This window comes from Magnolia sinica, chromosome 8, assembly GCF_029962835.1.
Source record: "Magnolia sinica isolate HGM2019 chromosome 8, MsV1, whole genome shotgun sequence".
In the NCBI taxonomy this organism is placed as follows: Eukaryota; Viridiplantae; Streptophyta; class Magnoliopsida; order Magnoliales; family Magnoliaceae; genus Magnolia; species Magnolia sinica.
This window is the reverse complement of record NC_080580.1, coordinates 47586741-47610583: the sequence shown is the minus strand read 5'-3', so window position 1 is coordinate 47610583 and position 23843 is coordinate 47586741. Positions and strand designations below refer to the sequence as shown.

Sequence of the window (23843 nt, the reverse complement as noted above, 5' to 3'; positions counted from 1 at the left end):
AAAGACATTGAGTCTTTTTCGCGCTCTTCCTTTATGGGCAATCCCTTCCCTTTTCTTAGGGACGTTGATGATCTCCCTGAAGACCAACGACCTCCTCAGGAGATTCTGAAAATCATTTCAGAACTTCGACAACTCGGAGATGATTTCTCCGAAGCAGACATAGGAATCAAGCAGTGTTCCTTTGCTCTATCTCGCTTATCGGCCCTTCATGCCGAATGCAGGGCTCTGCCAGCCCGCTCTGAAGCAGCTTGGAAAAACAGGTTGTACTGGACTCGAGAGCTCAAGTTTAACAAGAAAATGCTATGGACGTTAAAGCGTGCTCATGACCACCTCTTCACTGACTTGGTTGAGACTAATCGGCTCTATCCGAACCACGATTGGCCATAAAACACTGACTTGGTCGCCTTCGTCGAGTCCTAGATAGCTCTCTATCGGGGCCGTACTGAGGTCAGTGAGGCTAAAAAGAGATCGGCCGAGTTAGAGCATGTGGCCATCGACCGTCGCCTGGCCTACATTGATCGCACTTCTGAGGAGCTTTTGAGTCAACAAGCTTCATGGTCTGAGAGGCATAACGCGACGAGGGAAGCGGAAGTTGAGGCCACTAAAAGGTTTGAAGATATCAAATCGGCCCATCTATAGTTCCCATCTTGGCCCTCTTCTTCTTCATCATCTGCAAATCTCTTGTAACTAAATGGCCTTTATTATACAATATCTATTGTAAGTAACAAACCCTCATTCTAGGGCTTTATTTGAAATGAAATATCTATTTTATCCACTTTGTTTGGCCTGATTTTTCATGACTTCCCATAATGAAGGAAAGCGCTGCTTTAAGAAACGACCTCCGAGGACTTGCTCAATGATAGGCTCCTCCTCCGAGGACTTGCTCAACGATATATGGTCCTTCCCAAGTGGGCGACCATTTACCTAACGCTCGGTCTTTCTAGCCGACGGGCAAAACCATCTTGCAGACCGTGTCACCCTCCCCGAAGGATTTCCCTTCTACTCTTCTGTTATAAGCCCTTGCTATGGTTGCTTTGTTGGCCATGACCGAATTTAAAGCTTTGATGCGGACTTCGTCTAGGTCCTCAAGTTCGACTAGCATCGCCTCTGTGAATTCTGGCGGAGTTAATTGGGCTTGGTACGCAATCCGTAGTGATGGGACCGTGATTTCCAAGGGAAGAACTGCGTCATGTCCGTAAGTCAATGCAAACGGACTGACCCCAGTGCTCATGCAGGGCGACACTCTGTAAGCCCATAAGGCCTCCGATAATTTGATATGCCACTCCCATGGGTTCCCTCGTATCATCTTCCTCAGGATATTCTTGATTACTTTCTTACTGACTTTGTCTTGACCATTAGCTTGGGCGTAATAAGGGGTCGAATGCAGGATTTTTATACCGTATCGATCGACCATCGCTCGCACTTCTTTGGCTAAAAAGGCAGCTCCTCGATCCATGGTAATGGATTCTAGCACTCCAAACCAATGGACAATATTAGTTTCGATGAAGCCAATAATTTCCTCGTGACTGACTTTCCTCATAGGTCTCGCTTCAACCCATTTGGTAAAGTAATCGGTTGCTACTATAATTAATGTATCAATTCGGGTTGAAGGTGGATGAATCTGACTGATCAGGTCTATTGCCCACCCTCTAAATGCCCAAGGTTTTACTATTGGGTGCAACTCGGTCACGGGTACGTGTTAGACCAGCCCGCTCCTTTGGCAGGCTTCACAGCCTTTCGCATACTGAACGCAATTGGCCATCATTTCTGGCCAGAAATACTCATAGCATCTTAGTGTAAGCTTCATCTTTCTTCCTGCCTAGTGGGCCCCACAAATTCCTTCATGAACACCCTCCATGACCATCATAGCTTCTTTTTTAGATAGGCACCGAAGCAACAGTCCATCGGCTCCTTTTCTATGTAACTCATTGTCGACCATCACGTAATTTGTGGACGATCTTCGTATACTTCTATCGGCCTTAACTTGTAGGTTTTGCAGGTATCTCATGAAGGGGGTTCTCCAATCATTTTCCTCCACCTATATTTGGCAGATTTTCATTATATTCTCCCTCTAGAAATAGAAGGCAAAGACCTTCTCTGGACCGTGATTGACCAATCGACCGATCCCCTCCATGCGCTTCTAGGCTTGCATCTAATTGTGTCATTTCATTGGTGTTTGCATTGTATTCTTTGGCAATGTGCATCAATTTGACCTCCTCGAATCGGTCGATTAGTTGGATTGCTACAACGTAATATGGTAACAATGACGGGCTGGTACATTTGAATGATCCCGCCATCTGATTTATTACCAGTCATGAATCACCAATTATCATCACCTTCTTCGCTCGTAATTCCAGTAACAATTCTAGGCCGATTATCATAGCCTCATGCTCTGCTTGATTGTTAGTACATTCAGATTCTAACTAAAATGCTAACTCTTGTTGATTTCTATTGGGGGCAATCAATACGACCCCTGCTCCAGACACTCATGCATCCTCGACCCGTCGAAAATTAATTTCCATGGTGTAAGTTGCACGCAATGTAGATCTAGGATGTCTCAGGGAATTTGTTCCTCTAGATTTGAAGGGTGTGTTCGCCCTTGATTTGACGTTCCTTTCTCCAGCACAGGTGACGAGTGCATGGGCATGCCAGAATTGGGATTGCGGTTCTAATTTAAACCGAACAACAATGACCCCGAGCGCCAAAGTAGATAGACACCGAGTATGACTGAGATTTGAGGAGATTGGTCGCCTATTCAGCCAGTTGTTCAAAGTGTAAATGGATTTGGCGATAGTTAGATAGTGGGGTTCGTCTTCTGATGATGGGTTTCTCCTTGCCTTTTGTACAAAACGACTTCCTTAATGCATGAAGAGTGGAATGTAAAGCGAAAAATCAAAATCAACTGCTAGTGAGTACTTAGACTACAGTTACAACTATCGACTATTGTGTTTACGCTATGAATTATGCTAAAGAAAGCAAGTAAATGATTACTCTAAAGGATTATGCTAAAGAAAGCAAGTAAATGTGATAAGTAAATGATTACTCTAAAGGAAAGAAATTACTTGATAAAAGTAGCGATTACACTATGAAATGTAAATTCAACAGGATAGTTGATAGCTAATTGATTTGTTGATTTGTTTGGGTTGGTATGAGATGATTTTTCCTGCTGAAATCTTCTTCTATTTATAGCTTTGATCCAACCATTATGGATCCTTCCATGATCTGATGGTTACTATAACTACCTCTGCCCTTACTCTGCTTCCAGATTCTTCCCACGATCTTGCATTCCTAGACGTTTGACATCCGTTCAGAATCTACATGAACTTAACCACTGATTAACCAATTTGTTTAAACACTTGAGTTCGGTCGCGCCACAATGATTGCTTATGGCGTGCACGACATGTGATAGCATTCTTCTGAGATTCGATCGCACATTCTTAGAATAATTCTTCGACCGTTAACCTTGTGCACGTGTGACTCACACGAGTTTGACAGAAACAGGATCTGGTTGAAATAGGGTATGAACATTGCCCCCCTCGTCGTTATCTTTTTGGAGAAAAGGGCTGCAACATTTGAGTAGATATTAAATGTTCACACGTGTTTCCTATCACCAGCATCAATCACGTTGATATAAAACGGTAAATGTGTCTCAAATAGACATGTGTCGTAAAAAAAAGAGCCGTTCTACTAGAAGAGGTGTGCCTCCTAATTAATGTTGCCTCTAACTCCTTGTGTGTGTGTGTGTGTGTGTGTGTGGCTTTATATTCGAACTTCATACAATCTCTTATCTTTTTCTTCCTTTACTCTTATCTCTTTTTTGCGATTATGGCTTCTTCATCTGGACCCTCTTTCGACCAAAAAGACATCATGTCCGTGATGGATCTCTTTGCAGACCATTGTTTGAAAGACATAATTTTCAAGTCTTCGATTCATGAGGATGCTTATGGCTTAGGTCCCTCATTTTCTCCAGATATTTTGGCTGAATCGCTACAACTTCTAGATCCATTCTTCCCAATTTGCTTGGGAAGTAATATCTTGATTCAATCCAGAAATATACCCGATACAACGAATGCATTCAAATTTCCGAGGTTATGGCCGAAACCTCTTCCTGGATGGGAAGATTGGTTCATCAGAGTATCAGCCCAATTCGGAAATTTATGGAAAGAACTAGGTATCTTCGAATGTATTAAAACCTCTGTTTCCGAATATCTCTCCAATATCCCTCTTCTTCTATCCCTAACATCGTTTTGGAGCATCTCCACCAACACTTTTATGTTCGGTTGCGGGCCGATGAGTATTTCCATCAAGGACATTTGCCATCTTACCGAACTTACCGCTTTCGGTATGCCCTACCATGCGAAAGCCAAAGCTGGACAACACACGAATTTTCCTAACAAGAGTGCTGAAGGGTACACCAATTTCATGAACTCTTACGCAAACTTATAGGACTGGTCGAAAAACTCGAGCATCTCGCTTTCCTCCTTTTTTAGATTTCCCAACATCTCCTATGCGTTAATGCTCAACAAGTCACGACCGAGTACGTTGCTTTGGCTGAAAGCCTTGTCCAAGGTCAGTGAATAGCATTAACGTCGTTCATCTCAGCCATTTGTACAGATGTCTCTATGAAGTTAATTCGAGAGGATTATACTCAGCTAGGGGCCCTATATAGCTTGCACAAATGTGGTTCGTTGCGTATTTTCGGCCACAATTCTTCAAACAGGAACATATATTTCTTCCTATGGCGACCAAATTATGCATATCCCCATAGAGATTACCACTGTTGCTGCATATCTGCAAGAATTCTTCTCTCTTAGTCTTTCTAACAACAGTACGTCCTTCGTGCCCTTCGCAAAGACAAATGCTTACGGCCTGGAATGGCTTACTGGATAGTTTGACCCTACTAATGAACATGTGGTCTGTTAGCTTCATCATGATTGGAATTGCTTTGTTATTGGTCGAGATCTGGCTTTCGGAGGCGTTATTGAGAAAGGGAAAAACGCAAAAGCTGGAATTGAATAGTATCATCCTTCTCTGTTCGCCCGATAGTTGGGCTTTGTACAGCACATCCCCTGTCCTCTTATTCACGTAACTAATAACCAACCTCTATTTGGCGGTGTGATAGTTATCGACAAGGAATTTTACGCATCCCTTAACTTGTCTTATCTCAAAGAAGCAGTCACTCTTTAGATGCCAGTGTATCCAGAACACCCGACAATGCTGGATAACTTTATATCCTGGTGGAAGCGCCAATATGCCAAGCTTTTAGGCAGTCGAAGTACCAAAGAACTCTTACATCAGTTCTGCTCTCTTCCAGGCTTAGCGGAGAATAAGAAGAGAGCTCTCCCCGCTGTCCCTACTACTACTGCTAAAAGGACGACAAGAGTGAAGACAAGACGGACTAATGCAGTTTCTACATTGGTAGTCGAACCCCCATATCCAAATGTTCCACATATCACTCAAGAACACCTCAACATTTTGGTAGCTGCTCGGCCACAGATGGCCCAAAGGAAGATTTCCGACTTAGGAGGTATTAGTCCTCCTTCAAAATTTCCTATCCTTTCTTTACAACAAACAGTTCCTTCCAAACCTTCCCCAACGATAAAAAATCAATCACTGTCAAGGTCCAGAAAATCATTGGACACTTCTTCGGCTGAAACCGTAGCGGCCTTCGAAAATTATTTTAAAGTACCGGCCTGACTTTAGCATGGCTGATTATTCCTATGAAATGGCCGAGGGCATAAAACAACATGAGGAGACTCATTTTAACAAATCCTGGAACAACTAGACCAAAGCTACAAATGGATTGAATGATCCTAACCTTCCGTTTGAAAGATATCTCAAGCCTTATTGTCCCCAACCTCCGCCATTTCCTACTGCTGTTCGGCCGTTAGCAACTATAATAAAAAATCCTGAAGCTGTCAGAGGTCTGCCAGTTAGACAGGCGATTCGGTCTAATTTAGGTGGAAACCATTTGCTCATGTCTTTCCCTAGACTGATACCTTCACTCATATGCTCACATCCTTTGCTTGATTCTTTTCAGTGACTGGAGAATTACCTAAGGAGATGGCAATGACAGTCCAAGAACGGAGTGTGCAGCTAATACTGGCAATCCCATTGACTGCAATTATACCGTAGATCCCAGAAACGACGACCACAATAGCTACAACCGTGATCACTCCTGTGATTCTCAACGATCCTACTCTGACTTCTACGATAGCAATACCTTTGGATTCAAAGACGATGACCAACACAAAAGATACTTCACCTGGAGTTGACACTAATGATTCCCTGCAGGTTCCTTCTCTGTCAGTATTAGTTGTGCAGCAAAGAGTTTCAATCTCTCCTACTCAACCTTTCAAATTAGCCATGGTTTCGTCACCCATAGTGATAAGGGAGATCCTGGCTCTGACCGAGCCTATTGCGACCGAGGTGATAGAAGTTTTTGATCGATCGAACGAAACTGAAAGGGTCATAACCGAAGAAGAAGCGACAACCGATTCTCCTGCAAAGCTGATCGACCAAGTTTGCGTTGAAGTTTTAGAACGACTACCAGTTGATGCAGATTAATAGCCTGAAGTTGTTTCGGCCGATACACCTAATGAACCGGCCAAAGTGGACGTGGCTGATACAATTCCTCCCTCACCTCCTTCACTGGCTGTTCATGAGGTCGATACTTCAACTTCCATCATTCCTTCTTCTGTTGACGATGTGATCTCCCTTCTTGAGAAAGCCATTGTTGGAGAAATACCCACAACGACGTCTCCTCTCCAACATGACAATCTCCAGAGTTTACAAATTGAGTTGCACGACCTCCTTCAGAAAGGATTGCTATTCAGAAAGGATTGGTCAAAACCTTTGACACTGAATTGATAACCAAGATCGGCCAGTTAGTCGATTTGGCATGCATGATGTCCCATTTGGATCCATCTCTAACGGCCAGACTACCACCTCTCCCGGAACTTTAGGGAATGCTTGACATATATTGTCGAGCCAAGGCAATTGTCACTAGTCTTGAAGCAAAAAAGCGAGTGACCGATCTCGAAAAAGCTAGCGCACAGGAAATTGCTCAAGAGCTCGCAGCCAAGAATGTTGTCGCAAAAGCTGCTGAAATGGAAATTGAGAACGTAAGAGGCCAGAATTGTGACCTTAGAGGCCGAGCTGATTACATTGTGGAAACATGTGGTTGATAATTGAGCAGAACGTGATGAGACACTTGAAGAAATCTCCAAATTAGTCCCTGCAGCACGCCTTAGAGTAGAAGACATCGGCCGATTATCTCGATCATCGACGAAAGAGGAGGCATTACTATGGGATGCCAAAAGACGACTAGGGATGGCCGAAACGTTCTTGCAAACTCTTTTATCCTTTGATTTGTAATTTTCTTTTGTAAATGAATGACTATTGAGCTTTTACAACTTAACTGCTTTATTAACCATCTTGGACATGTTCTTCCTTGCTTTTCTCACGATTCATCCCACTTCCAAATTTCTCGCTTTAACCGCCCACGTCTAGCATGAACTACGATGTGCGAATCCTAATATTGTGCCACTTACAAATAACGGCCTCACATGACTTGCTATTTAAATGATATCGGATTCCTAATTTAGCCATTATCCTTTCTAATCTAGCTTTTAGTAATGGCTGTCAAGATACCTCCCCTTAGTGTTGGTGCTGATTCTTTTCTTCAGGAGATCTTGGAGGAAGGATTGAAAGATTTCACTTTTTGTTTCCTACCATCTAACGTGAAAAAGTTTGTCGCTGATGCCTCTTGCTTGCTCGGTCATAATCCTTCGACCAAACTAAACGATCGGCTGGGAGAACTACTCCAGAAACTGAAGCGGCTAACCACCATGGCATATTGCTATGAAAAAGCCTCCTAACATAGAGTAAATAATTGCCATATTGAGCAACAAGAATCGGCCGACATGAGTTGCAAATATGAAAGGGCTTGGTACCACAAGCTACGATGTGTTTAGGTTCATCAATTCAATCGGTTGATGCTCCAAACACTACAGTCGTATCGCTCTGGTATGATGTACAAATTACGAGAACAGGGCAGCTCCTTTTACGCCAAAGATACGATCGATTCAACAGATTTAGAATTTATAGACGAACAAATTTGTATGTATCGGGATCGGTCGGCAGCGAGTTATATTGCAAAAAGGACGGTCGAGACCGAAGTTTGTACGATCGCTACTCACGTTGATCAACTGCGTCACTTCCTAATGATCAGCTGCTTCATTTTGAGCGCGGTCGGTAGTGGAGTGCAACCTGGTTGCGACTCATAACCAGTGATGTAGGTGCGACCCTGATCGTAGGCCGACCTCGATGCATGCATCATATCCACACCTCCCATTTGCTTTGCCAGTTCATGTTAGGGCTTGGTCCAAAAAATGAATTAGATACAAGTTTTAGGTGAACCACCACCAGAAATAGTGGTCGTTGAACACTCACCATTAAAAACTTCCTCTCTGCCCTTATTTTGAGAAGTGAGGTGGAAATCGGGGGCACGGTTTGGGTGGCCACCAAGGTTAGTGGATCCCTGATTGTGGGTCCCACTGTGATGTATGTGCCTTACATCCACACCGTCCATACATTTTGACAACTTATTTTATGTAATAATCCAAAAAATGAACAAGATTCATATCTTAGGTGGACCATGTCACCAGCACATTTATTTTCCATCCAACTTGTTGATAAGGTCACAAAGACCTAGATGAAGAGACAACACAAATATTAGGTTGACCAAAACTTTTGTGGTCCACGATAAATTTTTAATGATCAATTACCACTGTTTCTATATGAGACATCACAAATATTAGGTTGATCCAAAACTTGTGGCCCACGATAAATTTTTAATGATCAATTACCATTGTTTTTGTATTATGGTCCCACCTGAGGTTTGGATCTGCTTCATTTTTGTGATGATGCCATAAAATGAGTTTTCAAAATGGATAGACAATGTGGATATAATTCACAGACATCATGGTGTGCCTCACGGTCAAGGATCTAACCTACCTCAGAGGATCCACCGAAGCCGCACCCAAAACCAGGAGATCCATATTAAAAAGGGGACCAGATTAGTTGTTATCCGTTACCTTACCACGGAGCCCACCTTGATGATGTGTTGTATATCTGCATTGTCTTGCCATTTCTCCGGCCCATTTTAGGGCGTGATCCCAAAAATTAAGTAGATCCAAATCTTGGGTGGACCACACCACAAGAAACAATGGTGATTGAGTGCCTTTCCATTAAAAATTCCAAAGGGCCCATTGTAAAACCAGTTTTTGAAATGTTTATTTGCCATCCAACCTGTTGATAATGTCAAGCAGACCTGGATGAAGGGAAAACACAAAGATCAGCTTGATCCAAAACTTTTGTGGCCCATAAAAAGTTTTTAATGATCATTTATCCTTGTTTCTAGTGGTGTGGTCCACCTGATATTTAAATCTTCTTAAGGTTTGGGCTACATAGCCAGTCATAAATTGTACATGTGGCAGAGAGAACAATTCTAGCCTCTTATCCATGGATGCCTGTTTATGGAAACATGACCTTTGGATATTTTCCGTTTAACCATCCAATAAATGTTTATAAATCTGCTACTTAGATGATGGAATAACCGTAATTTTGGTTCCATGATCCATCTACACTAGGTACCATAATTTGGACGGTTTAATTTGACTACTTGTGTCACATTTGCAATTTCTAAGTTCTTGCATGTCATCCGTCGCACTTTGTGAAGCCCACGTGATGTATGTATTTTATCCACGCCAAGCCCAAAAATGATGCAGATCCAAAGCTCAAGTGGACCCCACCACAGAAAATAGTGGGGATTGAATGCCCACCATGGAAAACTTTGTAGGGCCCACCGTGGAGTGATTTCTTATGGCAACACATGCTTTTTTGGGCCCCATTAAATGAAAACATATTATGTAATGCATTCTTTTTGCAAGTTTTTTTTATTCCTAAATATGCGAATATGTGTATTTAGGCATGTTCTGAAGTTTCATTGAAAAATTCCACCATTGTCCCCATGTTTTTCCCTTTTTTTTTTTTCCCCCACATTTCTAGTTATCAGTGATATTATCAGCGATAATGATATTATATCTTTATCTCCAACCAGCGAAACTTGTAGCAATACCAATTGCTCGAACATTGGGCATTGCTTCATTTTGTGCACGGATATTAATAAACCTCATGAGCTCTTGCAACAATCTATACTTCGTGCAAAAACCAACAAGGGCTTCTGGTTTGCAAAGTTGAGAAACCAAATAGCCTCTTCATCATTATGGTAAGGGGGAAAAATGAAGCTACTATACTTAGAGGCACAAGGAACATATCAGGGAACCTTTCATATAGCTAGCCTTACATGTCTTCTCCTTTTGAGGAGGTTGATATCAGGTGGGCAGTTAGTTGTTGAAACTTTGCCAAGCAATGCTGAGAAAGCTGACTACAAATAGCTAGGACTATGCTATTATGATGATATTGTGCCCTACTTCTCTTCATTCCAAGGTGACCTATAATAAAGATATAATGATAAAAATTATTTTTTTTATTTGAATTTTTTTTTTTTTTAAATTTTTTTTTAATGATGCTTGTTCTATAGGTATCTTTTTCTCATCATAGACCCATGAAAGTACCATAATCATGTGTTTCTTTTTCTGTTTCTCTCTGTCGTCCACAGGTTCTGTTTCCAAATGATTCATTAGTGATGTTGCTTGCACGCATGATTGGGATGCTTGGTCCTTTTGACATGGAGATGCTAGTGGGGGGACAGGAGACGCACAAGTATTTCACAAGTGACTACGATCTTTATCATAGAAATGAGGTTCCTTTGCAATCTCCCTCTCTTAACTTGAATAGAGTAGAAACCTCGAAATGTGTTACATAATGTCTACCTTATTGTTTCTTTTATTGAATATTGTTAAATGAAATTTTTGGACAGCTTACTTTGTTTATTAATTATTTCGCTAATAGGAATGCAACAAAAGAATTACATAGACCAGATTAAAGTGTAGAACATTCCAGCTGGACTTTCTTTGATATGTAACTCTAGAAAATTGTCCCAACTTAAGGAGGATCATTTATGAAAGTAATTATTTCCCTGTTCGTTGAGCTGCTCATATTTCAGTAAATGGATGAGAAATTTTATTAGATGAATATGTAAGTGAATGTTCTGGACTGTATAAAACCAAAACGCTAAAGCCTGAATTGGAGCATGATGCAATCACCCATGTATTTAGTACTTTGAGACTGTTCATCGTAATTGTATAACGTTACTATGTTCCTGTTGAAATCCCCTTGGCTAAGCTTTTACGTGGAGATAAGAGGTGGGTGACCTTCCTAGGTGCTTTAGTAGCATTTGGATTATCACTTATCATTAGTGAACTGCAGTGGTTATAACCAATTCAATGCTCTCATTCTACACCCATTCTTATTAGCCTATTATGTTTAGGTGTGGTTGTGATAACTGTTGGACATAGGCCAGTGGGGCCCACTGGTGAGCAATCACTAGTGGGTATGTCCCATGCCTTTTCCGGCCTCTTCTTTTTAGTTAAATTTCAAATTCAAATATGAATTTGATTTTTGCTGGGAGATGGGGATGTGATCGGATGATATGGTATCATCCAATCTCATCCAAACTCTCATTCCTTCCTATATAAAGGATGGGACTCTCTCTCGTAATCAATCATAAGAAATATTGAGAGTATATGGAGAGAGATATAGTGTGCACAGTAGTCTGTCCATTTTGGCTTGTCCTTGGGACGATCTAATCTATAGATCGCAATCCAGGGTCACTTATACCGTAGGATCAGAGGTGTGAATAGATCCATCTGCTCCAGTAGTAGATAGGTGGACCGTTGGAGCGTCAATCTTCTGCTTTGTAAGGGTTCCAAAACTCGTGTAGACCGTCAGATCTTGAGGGCTCATCTTCTGTGCTTCCCTACAGTGGTATCAGAGCATTCAATGGCGGATCTCCGATTATTTTCATCTAAAAAGGTAAGTGGCTCATCCTTTCTTTTTGGATTGGAATCCAAGGCTTTCAAATGGTATTGGATCATGTATACCATTTTGTTGATTTATGGATTGGTCCACATGATGTACCACATGCGTGTACACCACAAATATGCATCGTACCATAGCTTTCGTACACGTGGGGGGGGGGGGGGGGGGGGTGGTCATAATGGTTGTTCTACATTATGCCATATCTTAAGCACACGTGGAGATCGGTTTGGCTGATGTTGTTGTGTTGAAATACAACATAGCTATTAGTGGCTGATGTTGTTGTATTGAAATACACCACTAGCTGATGTATTTGAGAAACGGAATGGCTAAGTACACACATTCTTATTCTGATAAGTGGGCCCATATATGTTTAAATCCACACCGTTAATCCATTGCATCTCATTGATGATTTCCGTACAATAAGACCCACTTGTTAGAATCCACGTGATGTATACCAACTAAATAGTTGTTGTATTAAAGTCAACCACTAAAACATAGCTGCTGGTGACGTATCTCACCATACTTCCAATACATAATTGTATTGACATGTCGCGCAATCAGCTATTATAGCTGCTATACAAGTGGTAAGCTGATTGGCTGGTGTACATCAAACCAGCTATATAGCTATTGTACATGTGGGTCTGATCACGAGATATGTGTTGAATCCAAACCGTCCATCCATTTGGCGAGCTTGTATTAAGTGATATGATATGCGGATGAATGACATGGATTAAAACACATACATCCCATTGATGAAGGATGTACAACATGGTGGCCCCCACACACCCTATCTACTGCCAATACACACCCTATCTCGGGTTAGAGGCAACTTGAGGGCTGGGCTGGGTTGGCTTGTGGTGAATGGTCTGGCCCATTGGCCTGATCCAATCATCATGTCTTGTACAGATAGAAAAGTACAACATAAACACATTGAGCCAGCATTTGGCAGATATTGGGGCCACCTTTAGAGATCCACACCGTTCATCAGGTTAGACAACATTAGTGAGCAACAGTGAAAAAGTCCTCCCTAGGGATTCTTAGCTTTTCCATGATATTTGTTAATGGTCGTTTCAAATCAAAATGTTGCCAACCGTTTATATGCAATGGGAAAATGCCCACTCAAATAACCGGTTTATTGACTGAGGCTATAAAGGCCGTTAGGTAAGGGCAACAGTGGCAACAGTTACATGTTATGGGGTTGTAACAGCTGTAATTGCCGTTACGGAAAAAAATGACCCGTAACGGTCCATTACAGGGCCGATACAGGTTTTTTGAGGTTTTTTTTTTTTTTTCCAGTAATTAAAAAAAAAAAAAGACTGTTATGGCCGTTACAGCCCGTATCATAAAGGTCATGGTGGTGGCTGTTACGGCCACCGTTACCATTATGGAATACCTGGCGTCACCGGTTTGTGCACCTTGTATATTTCATGAATCATGGTTTGGCACTCGATGTCTCGTCGACTATCTTCAATTGATATTCTACAGCTACAGGTGTTTGTGTTTTGACATCTTCATCTTAGCTTTGTGTCTTCTTACCCTAATCTAGGACCTTTTTTTATTTTTATTTTTTTTGTATTTTTATTTTTTACACACGCATGCACACCCCCACGCACACATGCCACAGTGGAATTTCACCACCTATGGATACTCGAACCCTTGACCGGGTGTTGAAACTCCTCAAAGTCTACCACCCAAGCAAGAGTAAGGATCCCCCTGATCCAGGACCTGCACATTGGATAGATGTTAGAGGTTGGAAATTTTGGATTTCATGTTGTAGCCATACTACCATATATACAAACTGGAAGGGGTGCATTTTGTAGTAATTTCCAATGGGGTAAATGAAAATCCCCATGGCTAGATTTGTGAAGACGTTGTCATTGTTGCTGCTTTGATAAGATAGCATTGCACTGGAAAGATTACTACTTGGCTGGTTTGTTTTGTTGCAGAATCACATACCAAGAGACCCAATGTCCATATTTCATAGGAAGCAAAATCTATTGAAACATATTTATTTAGTCTTGGATACTCTTGAATCACACCCCTGAATGTATGGGACAGCATTTGAGCTTTAGAGGTTTTCAAATTATTTTTGGGACAGCATTGTGACCTTTACACCAATAAAAAATTATGTTGAATGGCGAACGATCTTCATGTCAATGCTTTCATTGATTTCAGAAATGAATTGAAAACCAACATATGAATTAAACTGGGATATGGACCCTTAAAGAAATCTGTGATAGTGTTTACCATACAAATGTTTTGGGAAATCTCCATGCTGCTAAGTTTATCTAGTACAGGTGTGAGTATTGAATGTTACAGGGGACCAAGTAAGAGGGAATACTCTTAAACCAAAAAATCCTAGAATACCAGTTCATGAAGGGTTGATCAGTATTCATTAGTTTAATCATGTTAAAAGTATTTCCAACAATAGGAAGTTACATTTGTAGCCTAGCGGGTAAGTCCACTTCACCCTAAATTTTAAATAACCCGCACGTCTAGAGTTCAGAACTCTGAACAATCTGGAGATCTTGAGGAAGGCAGATCCCTTTATCCTTATGCAAGCATCCAACTCAGTGCTATGGGTTTTGAAAGTTCGGAGCATCATAACCACATTGACGTTTGTTTGTTAGAATTGCCTTAGAAAACTGTATCGTCTTCTAGTTTCTTTTTGTAGTTTATGACCCATCCTCCCTTGCTTTTAATGACTTGAGTTTAAAAAACAAAAAAACGAAAATGCCGAAAATTCCCTTCACTTTTTACAAATTGATATATGCACCATTGCATCTTAAGACTCTCAAATGTGACAAGTGAGGGACTTCAATGCTAGAAAAAAGAGTAAAGATGGACCGTGTATTACAGTCATCCAAATGGGTTGTATGATGCAGATGTTCAGTAACTTCAACACTCTCCCTCAACTAATATATTTATGTATGTATGTATGTATAGACACGCACATCATCCAATTGGGTTGTATGATGCAGATGTTCAGTAACTTCAACACTCTCCCTCAATCTACACACACACACACACACACACACACACACACACACACACACACATATATATACATATATGTATACATACATACATATATATACATACACACACACATATACATACATATATGTATATATGTATGTATACACATGCACACACACACACATGCATATATGTATGTATATACATATATACATATACACATGTATATATATGTATATACATACATATATATACACATGTATTTATATATATATATATATATCTACATATGTATGTATGTATATATAGACACGCACAATGTATCGCATCATTGGAATACAGATATGTATCGGTTATCGCACGGGATATATCATTTGTATCGCATAATTTATCCCACATTTTGGGAAACATTGGGAAAATGGTTGAATTTTTAATGGAACTTTGGGGATTGTTAAAAAAGCCCTTAATACATACTTTTAAATCATAATATCTCAAAAAAATATGCACATAATAAATTTCCTTTGTATAGGGTCCTAAGTTATGCGGTGTTTAACTGAACTAATGCAACTATATTTAAATTGAATGGATGATATTTATAAATATATCATAGTCATGTATGAAAACACAACCAATTCATTGAAAAGCAAAATAAGAACTGAAGAAGTAAAATTTGATAAATATACATATCAATGATAGGGACTAGTTGTGGTCTCGACCCACATAGAGTTGCGTGGTGGCTCGTAATCATCATCTCCATCTCGACGAGGCTGGGCATAGTACTGCTGCTCCATAATTCGACAATATTGTGCCCAAGTCATAGTAGAGTGGTACCAGTTAAGATACTCCCTTACATAACGCTGGTACTCATCCTCTCCAAACTGAATCAATACGCCCATTTGTGGGTACTGTGTAATCGTCACAGTCTGTAACTGATATGGATCTGGGAAGGGCACATATGAAGCTCCTTGGTATCCATATTGTTGGCCATATCCATACTGCTGCTCATATCCTTGCCCATATGCAGAAGTGAACTCCTGACCAGGGTTGAAAAATGATGTGCCGTAACTGCTGGAGTCACTCGTCGCATATCCACTAGGTCCATATCCATGCCCATACTGTGGCACAGAACTCGAGCTACTCTCCAGTGTTTGTGATCCAGATTCATGTTGTGGCCTGTAACTCGAGCTCCCCTCCCTCGTCCGTGATCCAAATCTAGAGCCACCTCGCTTGCCACGAACGCTTGTGTCCCTCATGCATTTTGCTAGCAGCTCCTCCTCAAAATCTGAAAGTTTATGAGTCTTCTTTTTCTGCAGTAGCTTTTGACGCGTGTATGTTTTATTGTAAACAAGACGAGGTCGTGGTTCTCCTGGACGAGAACCATGGTCAGGGTCCTGCGTGGAATGATCGAAATTCTCCTCCCCGGTAAAAGGGCTAAGAGGCCTCTTATCCTGACTCCCACCCGTGTCGCCACCATCCCCGTCGCCACCACCACCACCATCATCATCATCCTTATTGTCATCAGAGTCATTGTCACCCTTATCGCCGCCATCATCATCACCAGACTCATTTCCTGCATCACTCTCTTACTCAGTCTCGGTGTCAGATAATGCTTCCTCGCCACGTGTCCCGCGTGATAGTGACTGCCACGGGCTGCCCTCCGGACTCCTCGTTAATGGGTCGAATGCCTCATCGGGAGACCTCTGCTGCTCCACATGTTTGTCAACATTAATCCCTTGTGTCTCTGCTTCTGCCGCAATATGTGACTCTGGTCGCCCATCCGAGGTATCTAAGTCATCCGACCTAACCCACTGGTAAACTAGGTCATCCTCCGCATCCTCAACATATGCATGCTGTCCGATCGTCATCAGGTCCAGTGGGTCTTCCTGTGCTTTTCTTCTTCCTTCCGAGTGAAGCAACCTCTCTCATAACTTCATATTGTAGTGACAATACACTAGCTTTTGAAGCCTCTCATACCGTATTCTATTACGTTTATTTGTATGTATAAGGGAGAATGTACTCCAATTCCTTTCACAGGGTGACGAGGACACTATCTATGCAAGCACATGGACAGCCAATCGTTATAAAACCTCATAGTCAGTCCCATACATGGACCACCATTCGCCTGTATATCATAAGATTATTTCATTATCCTAGATTTTTCAAAATAATATAAAAGTTAAGTTTACTACAGTGACTCACATGGCATTATGGCGTTCCTTGACTTCACTGCAGGGTGACACCCAAACATCCCAACTGCCTCACGGAATTTAACAATCTGTTGATGGTGTATAGCAACTAGAATAAGTATTTAATGATTGAGATGAAGATAAGGAGAATGTAAGTGCGGAACGTATTTACCTCACTACCAAAGGTGCCTTTCCCTGGACAGTCGAGGAATAAGTGATCGTACACCTCATGCACAGCCCTCTTTAAAGAATTATCATCGAAGAGGTTCCGGCTGTAGTGGTATTTGGGATTTAGGAAATATGCTGAAAACCAACATATACACATCAATACAACCCTCATTTATTATTGCATATGGGAAAAAAAATCCATATAGGTACTTACCAGCCTGATGTAGTGGGTGAGAAAGCGTCATTTCCCAATGATCGTCTATTATTGCATGCACCCACTTATATGCATTGGGAGCTTTAACCATGATAGCCTCTTTCATCAGCTGTATAGACGGATACAACGACCCCATCGACGGATTTGTCTCATTATCCACCATCCTCAACACCACATAAATAGGCTCTATAATACCCACAACACCACGCACTTTATCCCAAAATGAATTTCCCAGCACCAACTCTTCAATTCTATAGGTTACTTTTGTCAACCTCTTTTTCCATTCTACATAATCATGAGAGGCGAAAAGCTCTCGTAACCCTTGTTTGTGTTTGAGAAGGCTACTTAAGGCAATATAATTTGTGGCGAACCGCGTCGCTCCAGGGCGCACTATATCCCCACCACACCTCTCGCGCATTGCGGCTAATAACCAGCTGTGGTTGTATACAAAGTTTGTGATAAGCCGTGCATCAGTAATTACAGTCTTCACCGATGGCCTATCCCCGATCGCCTCCAGCATGAGATCGATGCAATGGGCTGCGCAGGGGGTCCAATACATATGATACTTGCTCTGAATATCCTTCCCCGCCTTAACAAATGCACTCCCATTATCCGTAACAAACTGCACAATATTTCTCCTCCCAACATCTTGCATGACGTTGTGCATTAGTTTGTAAATGTAGTTAAAATCCTTGATCTTACTACTCGCATCTATACTCTTTAGGAACACCGCCCGTCCCCTGGAATAGACCATAAAATTTATAATCGACATCTTCGTCGGTCAGGTCCAACCGTCACACATGACGGTGCAGCCGTACATCTCCCATGACTGCCGATACGAATCAACGTATGTCTTCATTTCTGCATGTTCATCATCCAAGTATTTTCCCATGATCTGGGCGGGTGTGGGAGGCTGCACACCCTCACCCCCACGCTGCACTTCACTTATCATATTTTTAAAGTGCGGGCTTGCTGCGGCATTTGCGGGGATTTGATCATATATAAAAAATTTTGCTATAAATTTTCCAACTTTTTTCCTCACATCCCCTCCACTAAACATCTCTTTTATTTTCTTTTGTGTCCCTCCTGCCTCTTTGTACATCCTCGGATCTGAAGGTAGATCCGGTACCCGCATGCTGCTACTCCTGCCCATGCCCCATATTCCTCCCCGCCTACTACCCTCCCCTGATCCACCCTTAACACTCTCCCTTGCTCCACTCCCTCCTGCTCCACTCCCCCCACCACGCTCATGGATAGACCCCTCAAATCTAGGCCTACTTGTGTCCCATCTCCTATCCTGATCCCTCTCCCACTGATCCTGTATGGACTCTTGAATTGCACGTCTGTATTCGGGATCATCATCATTATCGAGATCCACTACATCATCCTCACCTGCATATGGTGGCCGCCCCAACTCCTCCCTAATCTCCCTCTCCCGTGCATGTCGTTCATCTTTTGTCTTCACATTTTTTGTCAATATGGTCCTCATCTGTTCTCGCACATCCTGTGGGCACTTCGGGCAATCCACAACATTGCGATACCCTCCCGCTAAATGCTCCTTTAAGCGGGTTACCCCACCACTCCTCGATACATGACCACACAAATTACATATACTCCCGAATCGATTATCGGGAATGGGCCGACCGTACGTCCACCCTATATCAGGTTGCCTACCTCCTCTTCCTCCCGACATATTTTATCTGTAAAATAATATTATATTAGTACTTGTTAGGGCCCACCTTGGGGCATGTGCTGTATATCCATGACACTCATCCATTTTGTTAGATTATTTTAAGGAATAGTCCATAGAGCACCATCCACATGTACATGGCATTGGACGCTTAGATTTGCCCGATTGGTGTGATTTTTACATGGTTCTCCATGACATGTATTGTGCATCTAATGGACGGTACAGATCAATAGATTGGACTATTCAAGTATCATGGTGCAACTAGAAGTACTATAACTTACAGTACCCCGAAGGCGCTGGAGCATTTTTTTCAAAATAGATGGGAAAAACTTGTTTTCTTTTTTTATCTTGGCCATGCGTTCACGTTACCTTTTTATTACTGTGTTTAGAAATGCTGCGCTGGGCTCATAGCAACATAACCTAGTGTGCCTCTAGTTGAAGTGGGGCATTTTGACAATTCCATCAATCAATCTGAACTGTCCATCAAGTCTAGAACATATTTGCTAGACTACCCAGTGAAAATCATACCAAACCGATGATCTAATTCATTTTTTATTTGGTCTTATATCTTGTGGACGTAGATTGGGTACTACCCCACGTATCTCAAAAGCTCAGCACAAGCAGGGCCTCTGTGGGGCCACCTTGATGTATGGATTTTATCCACACTGTCCATCCATTTTTCCATATCATTTTCAGCGTATAAGCCCAAAACAAGGCAGATCCCACGATGAAGTGGACCACACCGTGGTGTTTGAACGCACACCGTTAAAAGCTTATTGGGAGCCTTAGAGCTTTTTTTTTTTTGCTTTTTTCTTTTTTTTAACACACGCACAGACACAACCCCACACACTCACGCTATTGGAATTTCACCACCTATGGATGCTCGAAATCTAATATGGTTTTCCTTAATCTGGTTTCCACTGCTTGCTTCATCATCACCGTTTCTTCCATTAGTGTAGTCCACTTGAGCCTTGGATCTGCCTATTTTGATACGACAAAATGGATGAACGGTGTGGATAAAACCCATACATCATGGTGGGGCCCTCAGAGCCCCTGCCTATCCCGAGCGTCAATCAGGCAAGATGGTACCCATCCCCATCACTTTTTGGTAGCCATCCTTTGACTAAGCCATACATGCAATGGTTAGGATTGCCTAACCAAAGCAATCCACAGTGGGCCCTGATAAATAAATGAATGTAACTTTGATCTCCTTTGAACCGTTCGTACAGCTGGAGCTCGAGGAGCATCAGTGCTCCCCTTTTACAGCAGGAAGCGGATTGCGTACTGCGTAACTCAGTACGCTTAGCGCACTGAGTAAAATCTGTGGGGTCCACTTTGATTTATGTATTTTATCCACTCCGTCCATCCATTTTACCTGATAATGTTAGGGCTTTAGCCAAAAAATTAAGTATATCCAAACCTCAATTGGACCACACCACCGGAAACAGTGTTGAATGAATTTTGACCATTAAAAACCTTTTGGGGCATTAAAAGTATTGGATCAAGTTGATCTTTGTTTTTTCCCTTCATCTGGGTCTTTATGACCTAATCAACAGATTGGATTTCAGATAAACAGTACATTAGGCCTTAGGAGGATTTAAATGTTGGATATCCAATCACTATTGTTTTCATGTGGTGTGGTCCACTAAGATTTATATCACTCTTATTTTTAGTATGAAGGGCTAAAATGATCTTTTAAAATGTATGAACGGAATGGATGAAACACATACATCATGGTGGGGCCCACATACCACCGAACACCAGCCACGGGGCTGGTGTCAAGGGGAGTAGCCAATCCGTTCCCGTCCTGCGCGGAACCGGATGGACGCGGATTTCCTGCGAAAGCCTCTGGAAACCTGGGTGGGGCCCAATGTGATGTTTTTGAGAAATCCACCCCGGCCATCCATTTTCCGAGATATTTTTAGGATGATAGGCCAAAAATGAACCGTATCCAATAGTCAAGTGGACCTAAAATGTGATTATTGAAGGTACACAGTTGAAATATTTGTGGGCCACAGAAGTTTTGAATCAGGCTAATATTTGTGTTTTAAGTTCATCCAAGTAGTATTGACGTTTTTAACGGTCTACATAATCATTTAAACATCACAAACTACTCCAGAAAGTTTTCAACGGTAGGAATTTTCCTACCCACCTTTTACTCTAGTGCGGCCCACTTGAGTTTTGGATCCTTCTCATTTTTGGTCTTTAGTACTAAAATGAGCTCAGAAAACTGATGTACGGGGTGGATTTGTTAAAAACATCACGTTGGGCCCCACCCAGTTTTCCAGCGCCCTTTCGCAGGAAATCCGCGTCCGAAGCGGATTGCGTACTGAGTAACTCAATACCCTTAGCGTACTGAGTAAACTGTGTGGGGTCCACTGTTATTTATTTAATTTATCCACTCCGTTAATTCATATTAGCAGATAATTTTAGAGCTACAGCACAAAAATGAAGCAAATTAAAATCTCAAGTGGACCACATTACAGGAAACAGTTTGATTGAACCTCTACCATTGGAAATTTTTTGGAGGCCAAAGAAGTTTTGGATGAAGTTGATGTTTGTGTTTTCTCTTCATCCATGTCTTTGAGATCTAATGAACAGGTTGTATGACAAATGAAAATTAATTTGGACCCTAGGAAGATTTCAACGGTGGAAATCATTATTCCACACTGTTTCCCTTGTAATGGTCCCTTGAGCTTTGGATTCACTTCAATTTTGGTATTAACCCCTAAAATTATCAGTAAAAATGGATGGACGGTGTGGATAAACCATATACATTAACAGTGGGCCCAACTGAGTTTACTCCGTACGATAAAAGCGTACTGAGTAACTCAGTACGCAATCCGATTTCAAGTGACGCCACCAAGTTACGTGGGTCCCACCATGATGTATTTTTGCTATCCACACCGTCCATCCATTTCAACAGATCATTTTAGGGCGTGAGCCAAAAAATAAGTCAGATCCAGCGCTCGAGTGGACCCCACCACAGAAAACAGTGGAGAGAGTGACGTTCACCATTAAAAATTTCTTGAGGTCCACCACGATTTATGTATATTATCGGATCCGTCCATTCATTTTACTAGATAATTTCAGGGCTTTATCCCAAAAATAAACCATATATAATGTTTGAATGGGCCACAAATTACAAAACAGTTGAATTGAACATCCACCGTTAAAACACCTCCACTGTTTCATGTGGTATGATCCACTGGCCCTCTCTAAGTTTTGGGATAAACCCCTAAATTTAAATGGGAAAACAGATGGACGGCGTGGATAGACCACATACTTTACAGGTGGGCCCAACTGAGTTTACTGAGTACGATAAGAACGTGCTCAGTAAACCACGGGATGCACCGATCCCTGTTTCAACCCGTCCCGCACGTCTCCTTCATTTTCCCCGTCCGTCGCGAGAGCCTTCCCTCTCCTTCACGCGGCGAGGGTTCCGGAGAGGATTTCTCTTCCGTTTCCTCAAATCCGGCCTGATTTCTCGCCGAGAAATCCGCACAGGCATGCTCCAATCAGCGAAGGAACCGAGAAATTGAAGAAAATATCAAGAAAAATTCGAAGAAAGAGGAAGAAGGCTACTTACCTGTCGAATGGCCCACCTCCGATCACTGCTACAACCTCCGGCTACAGGTATGTCTCCGATTTCTCTCTCCCTCTTTTTTTTTTTTTATTCTCCACCACCTACGGCATCGGCTTTTTATCGTCGGGGGTTGTTGGCTACAGTGGGACTTGTGAGTCCCCTGCAAACGCACCCGTGACTGTCCGTGACTCTATTTGTCGATTTCCGACAATAATGGAGGCGGAAATACCGCGATATCTAAATCGGGGTGGGTTGTATCGGCGATGTCGACAATGTATCGTACGATATCGACGATATATCGCACGATATCGACGATAATATCGTACGATATCTTAAGTTTTGGATTTTTTGTATCTTTTACACATGTATATATATGTATATACATACATATATATACACATGTATTTATATATATATATATATATCTACATATGTATGTATGTATATATAGACACGCACACACGCACGTCATTGATGCCCCACACGCAAAAAATACTGTCAAAATGATTTTTCCCTAGCACTTTAGTAAAGACATTGATGGGGATATCAGACGACCTACTTGGGTGTACCAGAGATGGAGGCGACCACCCACATCAGTGCAACTCTCTTTGTGGATGTGAGACGAGTTCTAAATGGGACTCTCTGGGCCATTTTGAAGATCCCACATGCATTGGACGTGCATTAGGAAGACCCCACTTTGGGATGATGCATGTGGGCTGCTTAGGAGACCATTTTTGTCATATGGTTTTTATTTCGTGTTGATCCAACTGTTGGATCTTGTCGATCAGGCCATCGGGCCACTAAATCCACCTGATCTTCTATATCTGGGCCCCTTGGAATCTGATCTTGCTTCCTCTATGTTTTTATTATTAATTTTAGGATTTATTTGACGGTTGAGATTGATAGTAAATATTAGTTTTCTTATTTTAGATAATGGGCCATTTCGGTTAAGTGAGTGGCATAGTTGTAATTATTTTGATATTTCATTATAAAAGCATGGAGAGAGAGAGAGAG

At 41.8% G+C, this 23843-nt stretch overlaps 1 protein-coding gene across 5 annotated transcripts in view; it reads left to right on the top strand.

Moving 5' to 3' along the window:
* Nucleotides 1-23843, top strand: part of LOC131253293 (serine/threonine-protein kinase ppk15-like) — a 75568-nt gene that overhangs the window by 33623 nt on the left and 18102 nt on the right. For 3 of the 5 annotated variants that reach the window (XM_058254240.1, XM_058254242.1, XM_058254244.1), the window contains one exon: nucleotides 10685-10828. The exons of 1 other annotated variant lie outside the window; for it this stretch is intronic. In XM_058254240.1, coding sequence (XP_058110223.1) covers nucleotides 10685-10828 — 144 coding nt within the window. Of the gene's footprint in view, nucleotides 1-10363; nucleotides 10513-10684; nucleotides 10829-23843 lie in introns of those variants that run through there. One more of the 5 variants, XM_058254245.1, reaches the window with a different exon arrangement.